Source organism: Staurois parvus, unplaced genomic scaffold (genome assembly GCF_062004578.1).
Source record: "Staurois parvus isolate SC_StPar_1 unplaced genomic scaffold, SC_StPar_1.0 ptg000006l, whole genome shotgun sequence".
NCBI lineage: Eukaryota > Metazoa > Chordata > Amphibia > Anura > Ranidae > Staurois > Staurois parvus.
This window is the reverse complement of record NW_028317802.1, coordinates 14,353,461-14,367,352: the sequence shown is the minus strand read 5'-3', so window position 1 is coordinate 14,367,352 and position 13,892 is coordinate 14,353,461. Positions and strand designations below refer to the sequence as shown.

Genomic DNA, 13,892 nt, shown 5'->3' with positions numbered 1-13,892 from the left:
GATACAAATACAAGGCTTCATAGATATATGTGTTTTTAAGAATGATTTTAATTTGCTTTTATAAATATTATATTCTAGTGCATAGCCTTGTATTGGTACTTAAGTTTTCTAACTGGATACATGTATAATAAGATGCTTTACATAATTTTTGTATAGGATTGTAATTATTTTCTGTATGAGGGTACAATATTTATACCTTGCTAGAAAACATGCACCATTAAACTTTATGTAGAATATGCTGACACAGAACTGAAAGCAAGTTCGGTGGACACAGGTGTAACATAATGCCATATTCCTGCCTTTATAGCTGTCACTCTAAGGCAGTTTAATTGAGCTCACCAGGTTGTTTGCAAAATGAATGAATGCATGTATCCACACATGTATTTAGAGTTTGTATGACATGTTTGTAAATTTCAAAGTAAAGCCATTAAAGTAGGAAATAGGTAAATGTCATGCATTATCTACCTAGATCTATTACACCCAAATGTTTCCTCACTCGTACAGGATGTTGCATCATACAAACTTATAGAGCAGGCTAGACTAAAATAAATTTACAACAGTAAGTCCCATCAGGTTGACATTTTTACTTTTACATTAACTCACTGGTGTCAAGGACTAGTTTAACAGTGGTGTTGAATTCTACCATCCTCTACTAAATGTACTTTGTATGTACAAAGCTTACTTAGTGTAACTTTAGGCTACCACAGTAAAATGGGCAAACAGACAGGATTTTTATTGAAGAGTCATCCTCACCCAGCCCATGCAAGCAGCTGACGATCGAGACCAGGAAACCGACTACCTGAAAATGCTTCATGGAGCTCAGGGACATTGGATCACTGGATCCAAGGTGAGTATAGTTCCACTTTAAAGATTAATTACAAATACGGTATATTTTTACATCATTATATTGACCCAGCTTGTACCAATGTTACCAAGTATATACCATACCTGGCCAATGCCCCAGGAAGCTGGAAATCGGTGACGTAGACACCGCTAGTACAGTGGTCTTCCCTTCCGGGTCCTGTGCAGAGAATCCAGCCTGATGCATTCTGAACACAGTAGGTCAGCAGCTCAGCATGGGTTCCATTCAGAGAATGCTTTGCATTTTTGCCTGGTGTGGAGAGGTGGAGTGATGATGTCATGCCCCCACGTCCATTCATAGAGCACTTTGTATTAATTCAGAAATACTCAGCAGGGGCATGGAGAGGTGGGGTGATGATAGCATGCTCTCCACATCATCCATTCAGAGAACACTTTGTATTCATTCAGAAATACTCACCAAGGGGCCCGCAAGCAAGCGAAGATCACTGGAGTTTCAGTGCCCAGTTCAGTGATTTCCTGCTTCCAGGGATAATGGCCAGGTATGGTATGTGCATATTTACATGGCTTGAACAATGTAACTATGTAAAAATATACCATACCTTAACTGGTGCTTTCCCCAGTTGAATTCACTCTCCCATTTTCTCCATTGCTGCTTGAACGGCCACTGGGAGCATAGATAAATACCTGGTACTTTTGAGTATGGGGAACATCTAAAGCCAGTCATACATGGATGGAAAATTGGCCAGTTCAGCAGGGAAAGGACACATTTTAATCCATGTATGGGCAAGGTGGTTGTACGTTAGTCGACAACTGCCCTGTCAAATTTATGCTTCTCAATCAGCATTGCCGTCTATAGCCAGCAGTGCTGATCAAGGTTATCTGATGACAGGGAAGTCTCCCTGTTGTCAGAATACAATAGCACAGCGGGAAGGATTCCCCCATCCACACTGAGAGTGTGGATGGGGGAATCAAGTACATTTTTTTTCATTTAAGGCCAGCCTTACTCATTCCCCTTCTACCACAGTAACAGTTCTACTTTATATTAGCTGCTTGCAACGTTGTGCTTACACATGGCTTTCTATTTCTTCCACAGTGGAGTGAAAGGTACAGGAGTATGTTCAGCTGGGTAAAGCAAGGAATTACAGTACTGGCACAGCAACTTGTTCACTTTAAAGTGGAATCCAGCCAAAGTTTTATTGTTGGGTTAGGACTGGAGGGTGAAGTGTTGAAGAGTTAGATTTTTTTTTTCTTTTTCCAAAATTGGGGAGCTTTTACCCTCTCTTCCTGGCCCAGGTACTCCAGAACAAAGACTACTTTTCTTAACTTTACTATTTTCTGATTCAGCTTTATCATTTCCTTGATCACCCTCTTGCTCATTGTACAGTGGTGATGATGATGTAGATATATTGTCCATTGATTGGGCTGGAGGGGGAGAAGTGCGGTAGAGAGGTGAATTGTTTATCCATAAACTAAGTACCTCAGTTGTCTGGCTGTCAACTGTTGTGATTGAATCACAAGGCTGGCTGTACAGTCTAATATAGGGCTTAAAATTTCAAATCCTCAGCTACTAGCCAGGCCTTAAGAGTTACTCGCCACCAACAAACACACACAAACAGAGACACCTGTACACACACACAGACATGTACATACACACATACACACACATGAATACACACACAGGCACGTACAGACACGAATACACACAGATACATGTACATACACAGAAATACACACGCACAGACACATGCACATACACATATACATACATACACAAACACATGTACATACATACACAGACACATGTACACACAGACACATGTATTTACATACAAACACACACATGTACATGCACACACACATACAGACAATATGTACACACACACAGACACATGTACACACACACACATACATGTACATACACGCAGACACATGTACAGATACACATATGTACATAAACACAGACACATGCACATGCATACACAGACACACACAAACATACACATATGTACACACACAAACACACACACCCCTTTAAAAAGTTGCAGTACTTGGTTGTTCACTCACAGATCGGGTACTGCACTCTAGGGGGAGGCAGAGAGCACAGCACACACTCCTTCCTTTGCTCTTACTGCGCTCAGCTATTGAGCAGTCTGACGGCTCCCTGTGCCAATGAAAGATCCGTCCTGAGCTCCGAGCCTGCTCAGCAAGACTGCGCTGGGGGACACACTCGCCCCCACCATAATTTCCAGTCGCCATTGGCGAGCAGGCGAGTGGAAATTTCAAGGCCTGGTCTAATAGACTGGTAAAAGAGTACTGGTAAAATAACATATATGTGTTTCAACTACATATTTGTGGTTTGCTTAGATTTTTACTATTTTTTGTGAATTTCCCCACACCTCCTGTCCACTGGGACAGGAAGTAGGAGAAGTCTTCCCTATGGGAATGCAGACAGCAATAAAAACATGAAATAAATGCTAACCCTTCCCTACTGTGTCCATAATAAGACACTTTGACTTGCGTTTCAGTTCAACAAAAATGTTGAAGACACTTGATTTGTGCAATGTATCAGTCTGCTACCATTTCTGTTAAGATTTAAAAGGTAATTTTATATTTTTTTTGTTTTGTTTTTATAGGACACTCCATTTGACCCTGAATCTTTTACACATACCATTGTCTGTGAAAAACCAAATAACAACCTCAGCAAATTCAAAGGCTACATGTGAGTACTTGAAATTTGTCATTTTTTTATTATTTCTGTTCTTTAGGTGATTATAAAGGATAAACATTTTTGTTTTATTTAAATAACAAACATGTTATACTTACCTGCTCTGTGAAATGGTTTTGCACAGAGCAGCCCCAATCCTCCCCTTCTCAAGTCCCATGCTGGCGCTCCTGGCTCAACTCGCCCACTGAGTACCCCCCTAGCAAGCTACTTGCTATGGGGCACTTGTGCAGTCTTGCTCCCGAGCTGGCTGTGTGTGTCCAGGGAGCCCCCCCCCCCTGTTCTCTCCTCACTGGCTGTGATCGACAGCAGCTGGAGCCAATGGCTTCTGCTGCTGTCTCTGAGCCACATAGGATGGAGAGAGCTGGGAGAGAATATGGATCTTGAGATCAAGCTCAGGTAAGAATAAAGAGGGGCTGGGAAAGCTGCATGCAGGAGGGTATGTACCTTAATGCAGATAATTCATTAAGGTAAAAAACCTTCTGCCTGTAGAACCACTTTTAGGCTTTTATGTGAACTTGTTAATGTAACTGTTCACTAGCATGCTATGAACTTCTATATAAATGCAAGTCCTTTGCTTTTATTATATTATTCTTACCTCAGAGATTGTAAATGCAGGGTTTATATTCATTTCAGGTGTATAGTGATCAGTGATTTCAGCAGGTAGAAAAGCAGAGACAACTTTAGCCCCCCATCCCTTCAATTCAAATTGACAAGGCTTGCAATAGACACAGAAAAGCTGTCCCATATGCATGACCTGTCCTAGCAGACAAGTGCCTACAGGGAAGTGAAAGGCAGGTCACAGCTGGACCCCATCACATCTCTTGAGCCATTGAATAATCTGATTCTGGTAGGGCTGTATTGATTTTTGAGGCAAGCACCTCCATACATTAATGAGTATTTTTTTAAATTGGAAAGAACAAGACTAGCTTGTCTTATTTTCTTCAACATTATTTGAAGCCATTGTCTGGGTATGGGTGGGTTAACCATGGATCGCCTTAAAGCCAAATGTTTCTGCTGCAAAGCACTTGCTGATTGCCATGTTAAAGGTATAGCAAAAATAATTATGGGCATATTAATTTGCCCCAAAGGTTATTCTTAGAGATGGAAAGGTCTGGTTTTTTTTATCTCTTGCAGGTCTCTAAATCTTCTCCTTAAAGGGAAGCTTAAGTCGCCCCCCAAAAATTATATACTGTTGCTACTAACTTTTAAAAGGAAACTTACCTTTCCAAGGATTCAGCACCATCTTCACCCGGGTCAGTTTTTCGTTGGCCTTTTGGTCCCTGGTGTCGGCATGTTTAGTAAGGGAAGCTGGATGTGACTTTGCGGCTTCACAGATGGCTTCATACTGTGCATGCAGCTGTAAATGGTCCTACAACCTTCTGGGACTGGTGACATGTCCCAGAAGGCTGTAGGTAATGGGGAGGGAGGGGTAAACTTTCACTTGAATCGCTTAGGCAATCCAGGTGGAAGTGGGAGCAGATACCTATCAAAACTACATACCCACTCCCCCCCCCCCCCCAAAAAAAAAAAATTGTTCAAAAGTGGTAAACGAGGGAGGCAGGAGAAAAAGCAGAACTTCCCTGTTACAAGAATATGAACTGTTGCAACTACTTTGACCGGGTGGCTACCAGTCACCACAGTTATCAGTATGGTGAATTGGGTTGTGCAATCCAGCTGAAGTGGAAACCTCCTTATCTATAACCTTAATGATAGTTGCTATAAAACCAAGTAATAATTTCAGATGGCGTAACACCTTAAAGCCAGTCTGAGTGGATAAAGGAGTCTCTTGAATCTGCAGCAATTTTAAATAACCTTATAATATTGTTATACTGCAGTTGGTTCTTATACCATTTCATAGCAAAGATACATTTTATTTATTTTTACCACTAATGCCAATTGTCAGTTGCTAAAGGCAGCTATCGATCACAATGTAGTCTGATCAGAGAACTGTCAATGGATGAAATGTTTTGTGATGCTGCTTGAAATTGGAATGTTTCTTTATATCTTCGATGGAAACTCCTTTGGTACATGTTTACTTTCTCACTATTTCACTTTTACATTTAGTCCAAGCCTCAAACCATGCTCCCAACTTCCCAAGCTGTATTTAAGAGAAAATTGAAGTGTTATGAAAAGGACAAACCTTTAATGGCATTACCATTCTATGATGGGCCCAGCAATCTGAGCTAAGTTTAGTACACTATTGTAGGCTCATCTGTTAAGATTTAAATCCAAATAGTCCCTAGACATGAGGTATTTTTTTAAATTATTTTTTTTAAATGAGAAACATTTTAATCTTCAGTCATGCTATTTTTTTATCTTGTGTACCTGGTCTTCTGACCAAATGTACTGTAAATGTATAATTAGCAGTAAGTCATATATCATGGATCATATATTCTACAAACAACTGAAGATTTTGTATCTTCCTGCTTCAGTACTGTACCAGGCACCAAATGATTTCTTCCCATTGTATACACATACAATACACATACAATAAAACAGTTGCATCAAAGATAAAGAGAAAGCTTAGTAAAATCAATAAATCACTTCAACAAACAAAATACTAAAGCCACTTAGTGACTGGTACCATTAAATATGAACAGAAAATGCTGCCATCAAAGATTACCCAATCTTCATTACACCTTTCATTGTACTGGGGATAAAACTGTGTGATTCAATCCTAGATTGTTTTCACATTGTATTCTGTTAAATGTCTTGTAGTTCATTCACAGTTGATATTTCAGTTTTTTGGTAGATGCTGGAGGTTTAAACCTCCTGACAGTTTCTTATATCACTACGGAGCTCTCTAAGATCTCTGTACTTGAGTTCTTGGGTCTGCACACCTACTGTGAAATTTACAAAGGAATTCCACTTTCCGTTTTATGTTTCTTTATTTATTTATTTATTATTATGAATAGTGCAACTGGGTAAGCTGGGCAGGACCTCCAAAAAACTTGCAGGTGGAAAAAAACAAAGAGAGGAATTATGGGTATATAATTTCACTGTAAAAATATCCAAGTCATCTAGGAAGCCAATGATGACAAGCTACATATTTCCTATAACACTGAACTCTAGGCAAACAGCTTAATACACAGGCAAAATGGAGATGAATGTTGCAGTTTTGCCTGTTAATTTAATTGTAGCTCTATCCAGCCAGGTCTGAGATTTACACAGCCCTGCAGACTGTAGATAATACCACATCCTCTGTTTATAGACTGTACAAGTAATACAGCAGTATCCTCTCTTCCTCTCTAACCTGCTGATTGATGAGTGAAGGAGCAGCATCAGACTCATAGGATCATCCCTCTACTCTCTCCTACCATTAGCATATTCCTTGTCCACTTATTTGCATGCAACACAACAGATTGGCTCTCAGTTTTGCCCTTCCCTCTTATAGTCTGTGCGCTGCTATAAAGGAAATTATGAGTCTGATACCAAGTCAAATCAAAAGTTTTTATTTGTGTCTTTTATATATCTGCCTTAACTCTCTATGAGTTATCTCTGCCATTTTCTCTCAAACTAAATTTAGGGAGGTTAATCTTTGTGTCTGCTGGGAACTCCTTAATATAGTTTAATTGTACTTAAGTGTTTACATATATTTAAAAGGGTACTGGAAAAGATTAAAGGAGACACAAGGAATGTTTAATGTTATGTATAAATATAGGAGCTGACACACCTCATACTTCAGTAGCTGAAATTCGCTTTTAGTCAAAGAAGTACAATTATCCTTTCATTCCACACTTGGTATGTCAAGTAGATACAGTATATGAAATATGCCAAGAAATAGATGAGATCTACAGAGCTTAAATAAAATGTTTAGCTCCAAGTATTTCAGTTACTTTGCAGACATATACATACTGTAGATACAGCCTCAACTACGTGAAGTGAAGCTCCAGTTTAAACATTTTGTTTAGGATAGGGATAAGTTTTACTGCTACTGTATTTGTGACTTCACTTGGGAAATATCAAGTCTGTTCTGGAGACAAAAAAGAAGGCATGTAAGGAAAATATTCCCAAAATGAGCAGAAATACTACATTTTATAGTTGAAACAGATGTCCCCAATGGAATATTCCCCTTCACCACCTCTTCTAGTGATTAGTCATCAGAACTGTTAAACCCAACTCCAGAAAATCTACTAAATAGTGTGTTAGAGACCCTAACAATTGAGTACCGTCTGTTATACTTTTTTAATTGCACTAACATACAGGAGAAGATTTCGGGGTGTACCTTTTTCTTCAAGGTCTGATCAGTACTCGTACACAAAGTTTTGAAGAAAAGGGTACACCCCGAAAGCTTGTCCTGAAAAATTGTATGTTAGTGCTAATAAAAACAGTATCACAGACGGTTCTCAATTGTTTCTGTCACAAGTGCACTAATACGGCTACAATCACTTCCAGCAAGATATAAGAGACCCTGTCATTTTATAAAATCTTTGGATCAAAGCACATTACAACAAAGCAGGAGACAGTATTGATTTGGAGGTCAACAGAAGAAGCCTGAAGAATGAGGATGATGAGTAGGGGTGAGCTTGATTTTGACACTGGGTTAGGTCTGAACTTAACAGTCAGTTGTCAGTGCCAGACCAGTGAGCTGTGTTAATCAGTCAGTGCCAGGAAAATGTCATTGACCTAATATGGTCATGTGGCTATAGAGGGCTAATAAGGACTACAATGTCCCCTTTGTGTACATATAGCTGCAGTGCTCAGGAGTCTCAGCTGTAGCTGATGGGCCCAAAAATGACTGTTGCCTTTTGGGTTTGTCCGAATCCAAGTTTGGCCACACCAAAACTCATCACAATTCATGAGTATGTTCGATAGTATGGGGACTATTTCCTTTTCTCTATTTTATCTTTTTTGGGGAAATAGGGGAGGGGGGGTTAAGGGGTGTAGGGTACCCAATTTAGCCATGCATTTCCTTTTGATATCCTTGGTGCCTTGTTACTTTTCAAGGACTTCAAAAGTTTAGGTCACTGGTACAATTCATGGAAAAAATGGTACAAAAATAGATTTTGTAAGCCTCTTTGGAAGCTAGATTCAATATTTAGACATTTTTAAATCTGAAAATAGTTTGTTTCCAAAATTGTTAGTGGTCTTGCTTAAACCAATTCCTGCTCTTTATCCACCAGGCTCAGTTGATTGGTTAAGCCAGGTGGAAAATTGTTGGATGAACAGTGACTGCATCTAATCATTTGCAGTCACTGTTCAGGAATTCAAGCAGTTAAGCTTGGTGCAGCTGCTTGAATACAATAGATGGCCATGTAGATTCCTCCATCCATATTAAACAGTTGGGCTGAATGAAATAAATCTAGCTGTTTTAGGGCTAGATTTAGTCATTCAACAGAAAGGGAATCACAAGCAAGAATTTCATTATCCATGTTTGTAGAAAAACCATAAGGTCAGAAAGTTATTTGAAAGCTCTCCAAGAAGGAGACAGGCGAACACAAAAACACATTTTAGCATAGTAAGGAACACAAACACCAAGAACAACTTACAGTGTTTTTATTGTTGTCTATGTCAGGAACAACTGCACCCCTAATTGTATAGGCATCACAAGTACAAGACGTTTCTCCAAATGAAGCACATATATTAATAAAAACCTGTCAGATTAAAAAAAAATACTTTTAATTAAAGTACTGTATAGGTAAAAGCAAAACTGACTTTTTAGGTTTGGATAGTATGGTTATGGGTAAGAATGAAAATGAGGGTAAATCCAAACTTTTGAGTTTCTACCAGAACAGAAAGAGAGGGGAAATCTTTCAATGAAATACAGTAACTGTTTAAGAAGGGATTTTGCTCACATTAAAAAGATATCCTCCACAAGACAGGATAAGAAGGGACACCGATGGCAAAAAACTGACACTGATTTCAACTCTACTACTCTTTCCAAATTGAAAAACAAGTTTTGGCTTTAGATATACTTGGCTTAGACAAGCTTTTAATAAAGGAGCAGATAATAATTTGCTTTTCTTCTTGTGCAGGACTCTGCCTAATGGGCATAAAACTGGATTTGGAACTGAAAGTCTTCTTCTGCGGGGATGCACAGTTCGAAACACAGAGGAGGCAATTGGCATAGTCGTTTATGCAGGTAATGTCATCTTTTAAGGAATCAAATTATTTATGTATGGATATCTAAATCCACCAACAGCTGAAAACGTTTGTTTTTAAGTTTTTGATAACATGTGTAAGTGCTAGAATGCCTGTCAGGTTGGGAAACAGGCATTTTAGCACCCTCTCTCTTAGTTCTGATGAAAAAAGGAGGGGGCAAAAAGTGAGAGTAAAAAACATTACAGTTGTCAGGTGAGGAAAAATGTTCTGGTGCATGTTGTAGTCAACAAGATAGGCATCCATGATGGGATTCATTGTGAAAATCAGCACTTCTATTGTGCATCATTAAAAGCTAGAGGTTATATTTTATAGCAACAATATGAAATACTTATTATTGTAGTCTATGCGCTATGGTTTGCGGATTTTTGGCACACAGTGGAAGCTATGCACTGGGAAACTTGCCATTTAATTTTAATATATTTCTCTTAAACATGATGTCCTAGTTAATGCAGTTTTATAGTATTCTTAAAGTGCATCTGTTCCCAGACTATGGGCAATAAATTCTAGAACTTTCCTAACAAGCTTCCACTTCCTGTGTTGTGAAAATGAATTTGATAACAATACTTATAGATACAGAGATGAATGAGGGCTTTTTAAAGTGTTTTTACTGTTTGCTCAGAATATCTATATATTTAGTGTGCATGATCTGGGCACAGTTTCACTTTAAAATATTGACCTTATTGTGTGAAAAATAAGCATTTCTTTCTATGTTGCAATTGGTATTTTAAATATGACTCCTGTTCTAAATAAAGGCTGGGGACCTTTGGTTTAAAAGTATGGGTATCTTTCACATTTCTTTAGGGCATTGTTTGCCAACAGTAGAAAATGCACCTTTGGCTCTACAAGTTCATTTATCTTGTATTGTAAAAATGCAGGTGTAGCAAGGTACTGACTCACAAGTGTCTCTTTAATGCCCTTCCCAACTTCAGAGTTAGACACTTATTTTTTTTTATTCTATTATGACTGCTATTTGCTAATGAGCAGCCTTTTTTCAAGATTTTTCTTTTGCCTCCGTGACCTTCTGTATGGATCTACAGTTTCTGATACGAGAGTGGGGTTAGGCAAGCAGATTGTGTAGAGCCAAGGAAATGGAATTGTTCTTGTCACTTTTCAACTGCTGGTATTTTGTTCAGATCATGTGATTTTTTAACTGCTTCCAACATGGTTACTCACTGAAAGAAAAATTAAGAAGGAAATCAATAAATAGGATTTTTAGCTGTGAAGGTTAACAGCAGCCCCTGCTACTGAAAGGAGTTACACTGCCTACCTGCCCCCTTCTGCCCTTCTCCACCATTTATAGATCTCCTACTGTTGTGGTCCCATAAAGCATTCATGCCATGAATAGATGAACTATTGAATGACAGGATCATTCATAGAATGTGATGTATCGTGAGAGAGTAGTAATGTTATACTTTATTTTTGGGGAGGCGAGGAGAGAACAGGTGAGTTCTGCAATTTTCGTCTATAGCAGCCACTGCTTTTAACCTTCACATAGCTGAAAGACAGCTATTCAGGGCAGTATCTGGTAGCTAAGACACTGTTGGGATAATCTTTAGTAAATGTAGCTGCCTGCAAGTAATGGGATCATCATTACACACACACCCTAATGTGATGTGCTGTATCCAAATAATAATAATAATAATATATATATATATATATATATATATATATATATATATATATATATATGTATCCAGTTTAGAGGCACTCATTGATTTTGTAGAGGAGGAAAATCAAAAACAGCTGTTTTTATTGTCAACATATCAGTGAATCTCTGTCCATCTTCTCAAGACAGTGTCTTGATCAGGGATTTTTTCCTCAGAGAATAGGTGAAGGAACTCCCCCCTTCCAAGTCACCCCTTGTCTCTGCCTTCTGCCCACCTATGACCACCATCCTTTGGTTCCATCACCTACCAGTACTACCCCTTTTAGTGAATACAGAACCAAGTATCATTTTGTGGTGTTAAGTAATTTGTATAGAATTTGCTAAAGATAACATAAAAAGCAGTAAAATAGATACCATGCTGCCATCAACAAAAGCACTTCCAGGAACAACAATAGATCTCCCAGCAGTCAGCAACAGCAGACCCCTCCCTCAACAATAGATCCATTCAAGCAACAATTGACCTTTTAGCAATAACAAACCTCTCCCTCATCAAGATATTCCCCAACAGAAACAACAGATCCCAAGACAGCCAGCACCAATAGACACTCCTGCACACCCCAGCAACCCTTGCTATTACATACATTCAGTGCAGGAGGTGCCAGAACTGCATTCCCACACATTCCCACTGAAAAAAAATCTCCAGTCTTGAGAAAAATGGACTGATTTTCCTCCTCTTTAAGACCCATTAGTACCTCTAAACCAATTTTTGATTTATATGGATTTTTTTGCGGGTAAGCACCTGGGCATTTACTTCAAACATAGAGTGCTGTGGCTACCCTTGGAAATATATATATATATATATATATATATATATATAGATATATATATAAAACTTCAGCTGTAGTGGAAATGCTGGACCATCGGGTAACTCATAGTAAATGGAACTGCAGTGACACAAGTGGCAATATGTCACAGACACTTATTACTAAAGAAATTCATGCAATATTAATTGTAATACTTACATACACTTTAACGGATTATTAAAAGAAAGAAATCTCTAGTTTGAGTTTTCAGCCTTCATATTATCGGCTATTTCATGATCCTTGCCTCTCATCAGTGTCAATATTACTTATTTCTGCTGTAGGCTGGTAGCTAAGTGCTGTTCTAGTGCTGAGTGAAAATGGTTTGTGACTGAAATTAGACTTGGACAAATTAAACTAGAAATACCTTGCTGAGAATGAGCACAGTGTATCTTGTATGTACTAATGATCACATTTACTCCACTTGATGAAACACTACAGCAGTGTCCAGCTGTTTGCTTGAAAATGTAAAACTGTGGAGGTCAGAGCTGTTTCAAGCTCACTTACTAGAAAACCAGCCAATTACAGCAGGAAACCCTTTTCCAGAATGAATAGATTTGCTCTTGCAGATTATCGAGTGAAATTCCACTGTATAGGTGTGTGTTTTTCAACTCTGTTCAAAATTGCACAAGGTTTATATAAATCTTTGTCTTAAAGGATAACCATTTCAAACAATTAGGTTGGTAAAAGTATACTTATTGCTCATATTTTATCAAACACTGCACAACTTTGGATTTAAAGCTAATGTATAGTCTTACAAAGGGTTAATGAGATGGTATCTAACTAATTTATTCCCTCACCTGCTCAGTGCTTTTGAGGTTGCACTTCTTGAAGTTTCATGCTTCATATCTGGTGAGAATGCCCCAACGCCCACAATTGATGGATACATGTATTCAATATTATTCATTACGTACTTCACTGCTGTCTAGTAAGAAACCCCTTGGAAGTTTTATTGAATAAAAGAATTGAACACCTCACTAAACAATATCAAGGTCCTGGCAGCAACCCTCTCTAAACTTTGGGGAGGTTAAACAACCAATAACAGGTAGCATGATAAATGAGAAGTTTACCGCTATCCTCAAAGCGGTATTAAACCCAAAAACAAACCTTTATTATACCACAAATTGCCAATTATTAACCATGGGGTGGCTGCATTCGTTTTCTTTTTTTAGGCTTTCTTTTATTTTAATTTGGTGATCTGGTCAGTAAGTCTTTTTTTCAACAAAACAAGATATCCTGCAGATGTAGCCTTCAGAGTGAAACAAACCGTTTACCACTGACAGGGGTACTTACAATGATTAGCTTTTATTTATTCTTGTAAAACCTTTATCCCAAAAGAAAAAAAGCTGTAACTGCTTGGGCAATTGCATTGTGAGCTGTTCAATCTGTTAGTGTATTTATATCTGCTAGTATATCTAACACTCCCCTCCCCCCCAGACTGACAATGCTGTTGTCCATCGATGCCTCAGTGCTTCTTTATCCAGGGTGGAGACAGTCTAATACAGGAGGTGTGATACTGGCCAGATCACCAGGTGAAAACAGAGGGGAAAGTCTAATCTAATGACTGGTATTCTGCAATATATTACATTTTTGCTTTTAGGTATAATACCTCTTTAATGATACCCCAATACGAATTCTAAAAATATGATATCCATGGGTAGAGTATTGACTTGATGGGTTTGACCATACTCTACTCCAATATGACCCTTTTTATTTCTGTGACTTTTCCCCCAGTGGGTTTTACTTCCCTCTCCCCTTTTTGTTTGTTTTTCTCTTT

General features: G+C 38.4%; 1 protein-coding gene across 2 annotated transcripts in view; it reads left to right on the top strand.

Moving 5' to 3' along the window:
- ATP10B (ATPase phospholipid transporting 10B (putative)) overlaps nt 1-13,892 on the top strand; it is a 286,968-nt gene that overhangs the window by 216,453 nt on the left and 56,623 nt on the right. For both annotated transcript variants that reach the window (XM_089662837.1, XM_089662890.1), the window contains 2 exons: nt 3,456-3,541; nt 9,523-9,629. In XM_089662837.1, the coding sequence (XP_089518963.1) occupies nt 3,456-3,541; nt 9,523-9,629 (193 nt within the window). The remainder of the gene's footprint in view (nt 1-3,455; nt 3,542-9,522; nt 9,630-13,892) is intronic.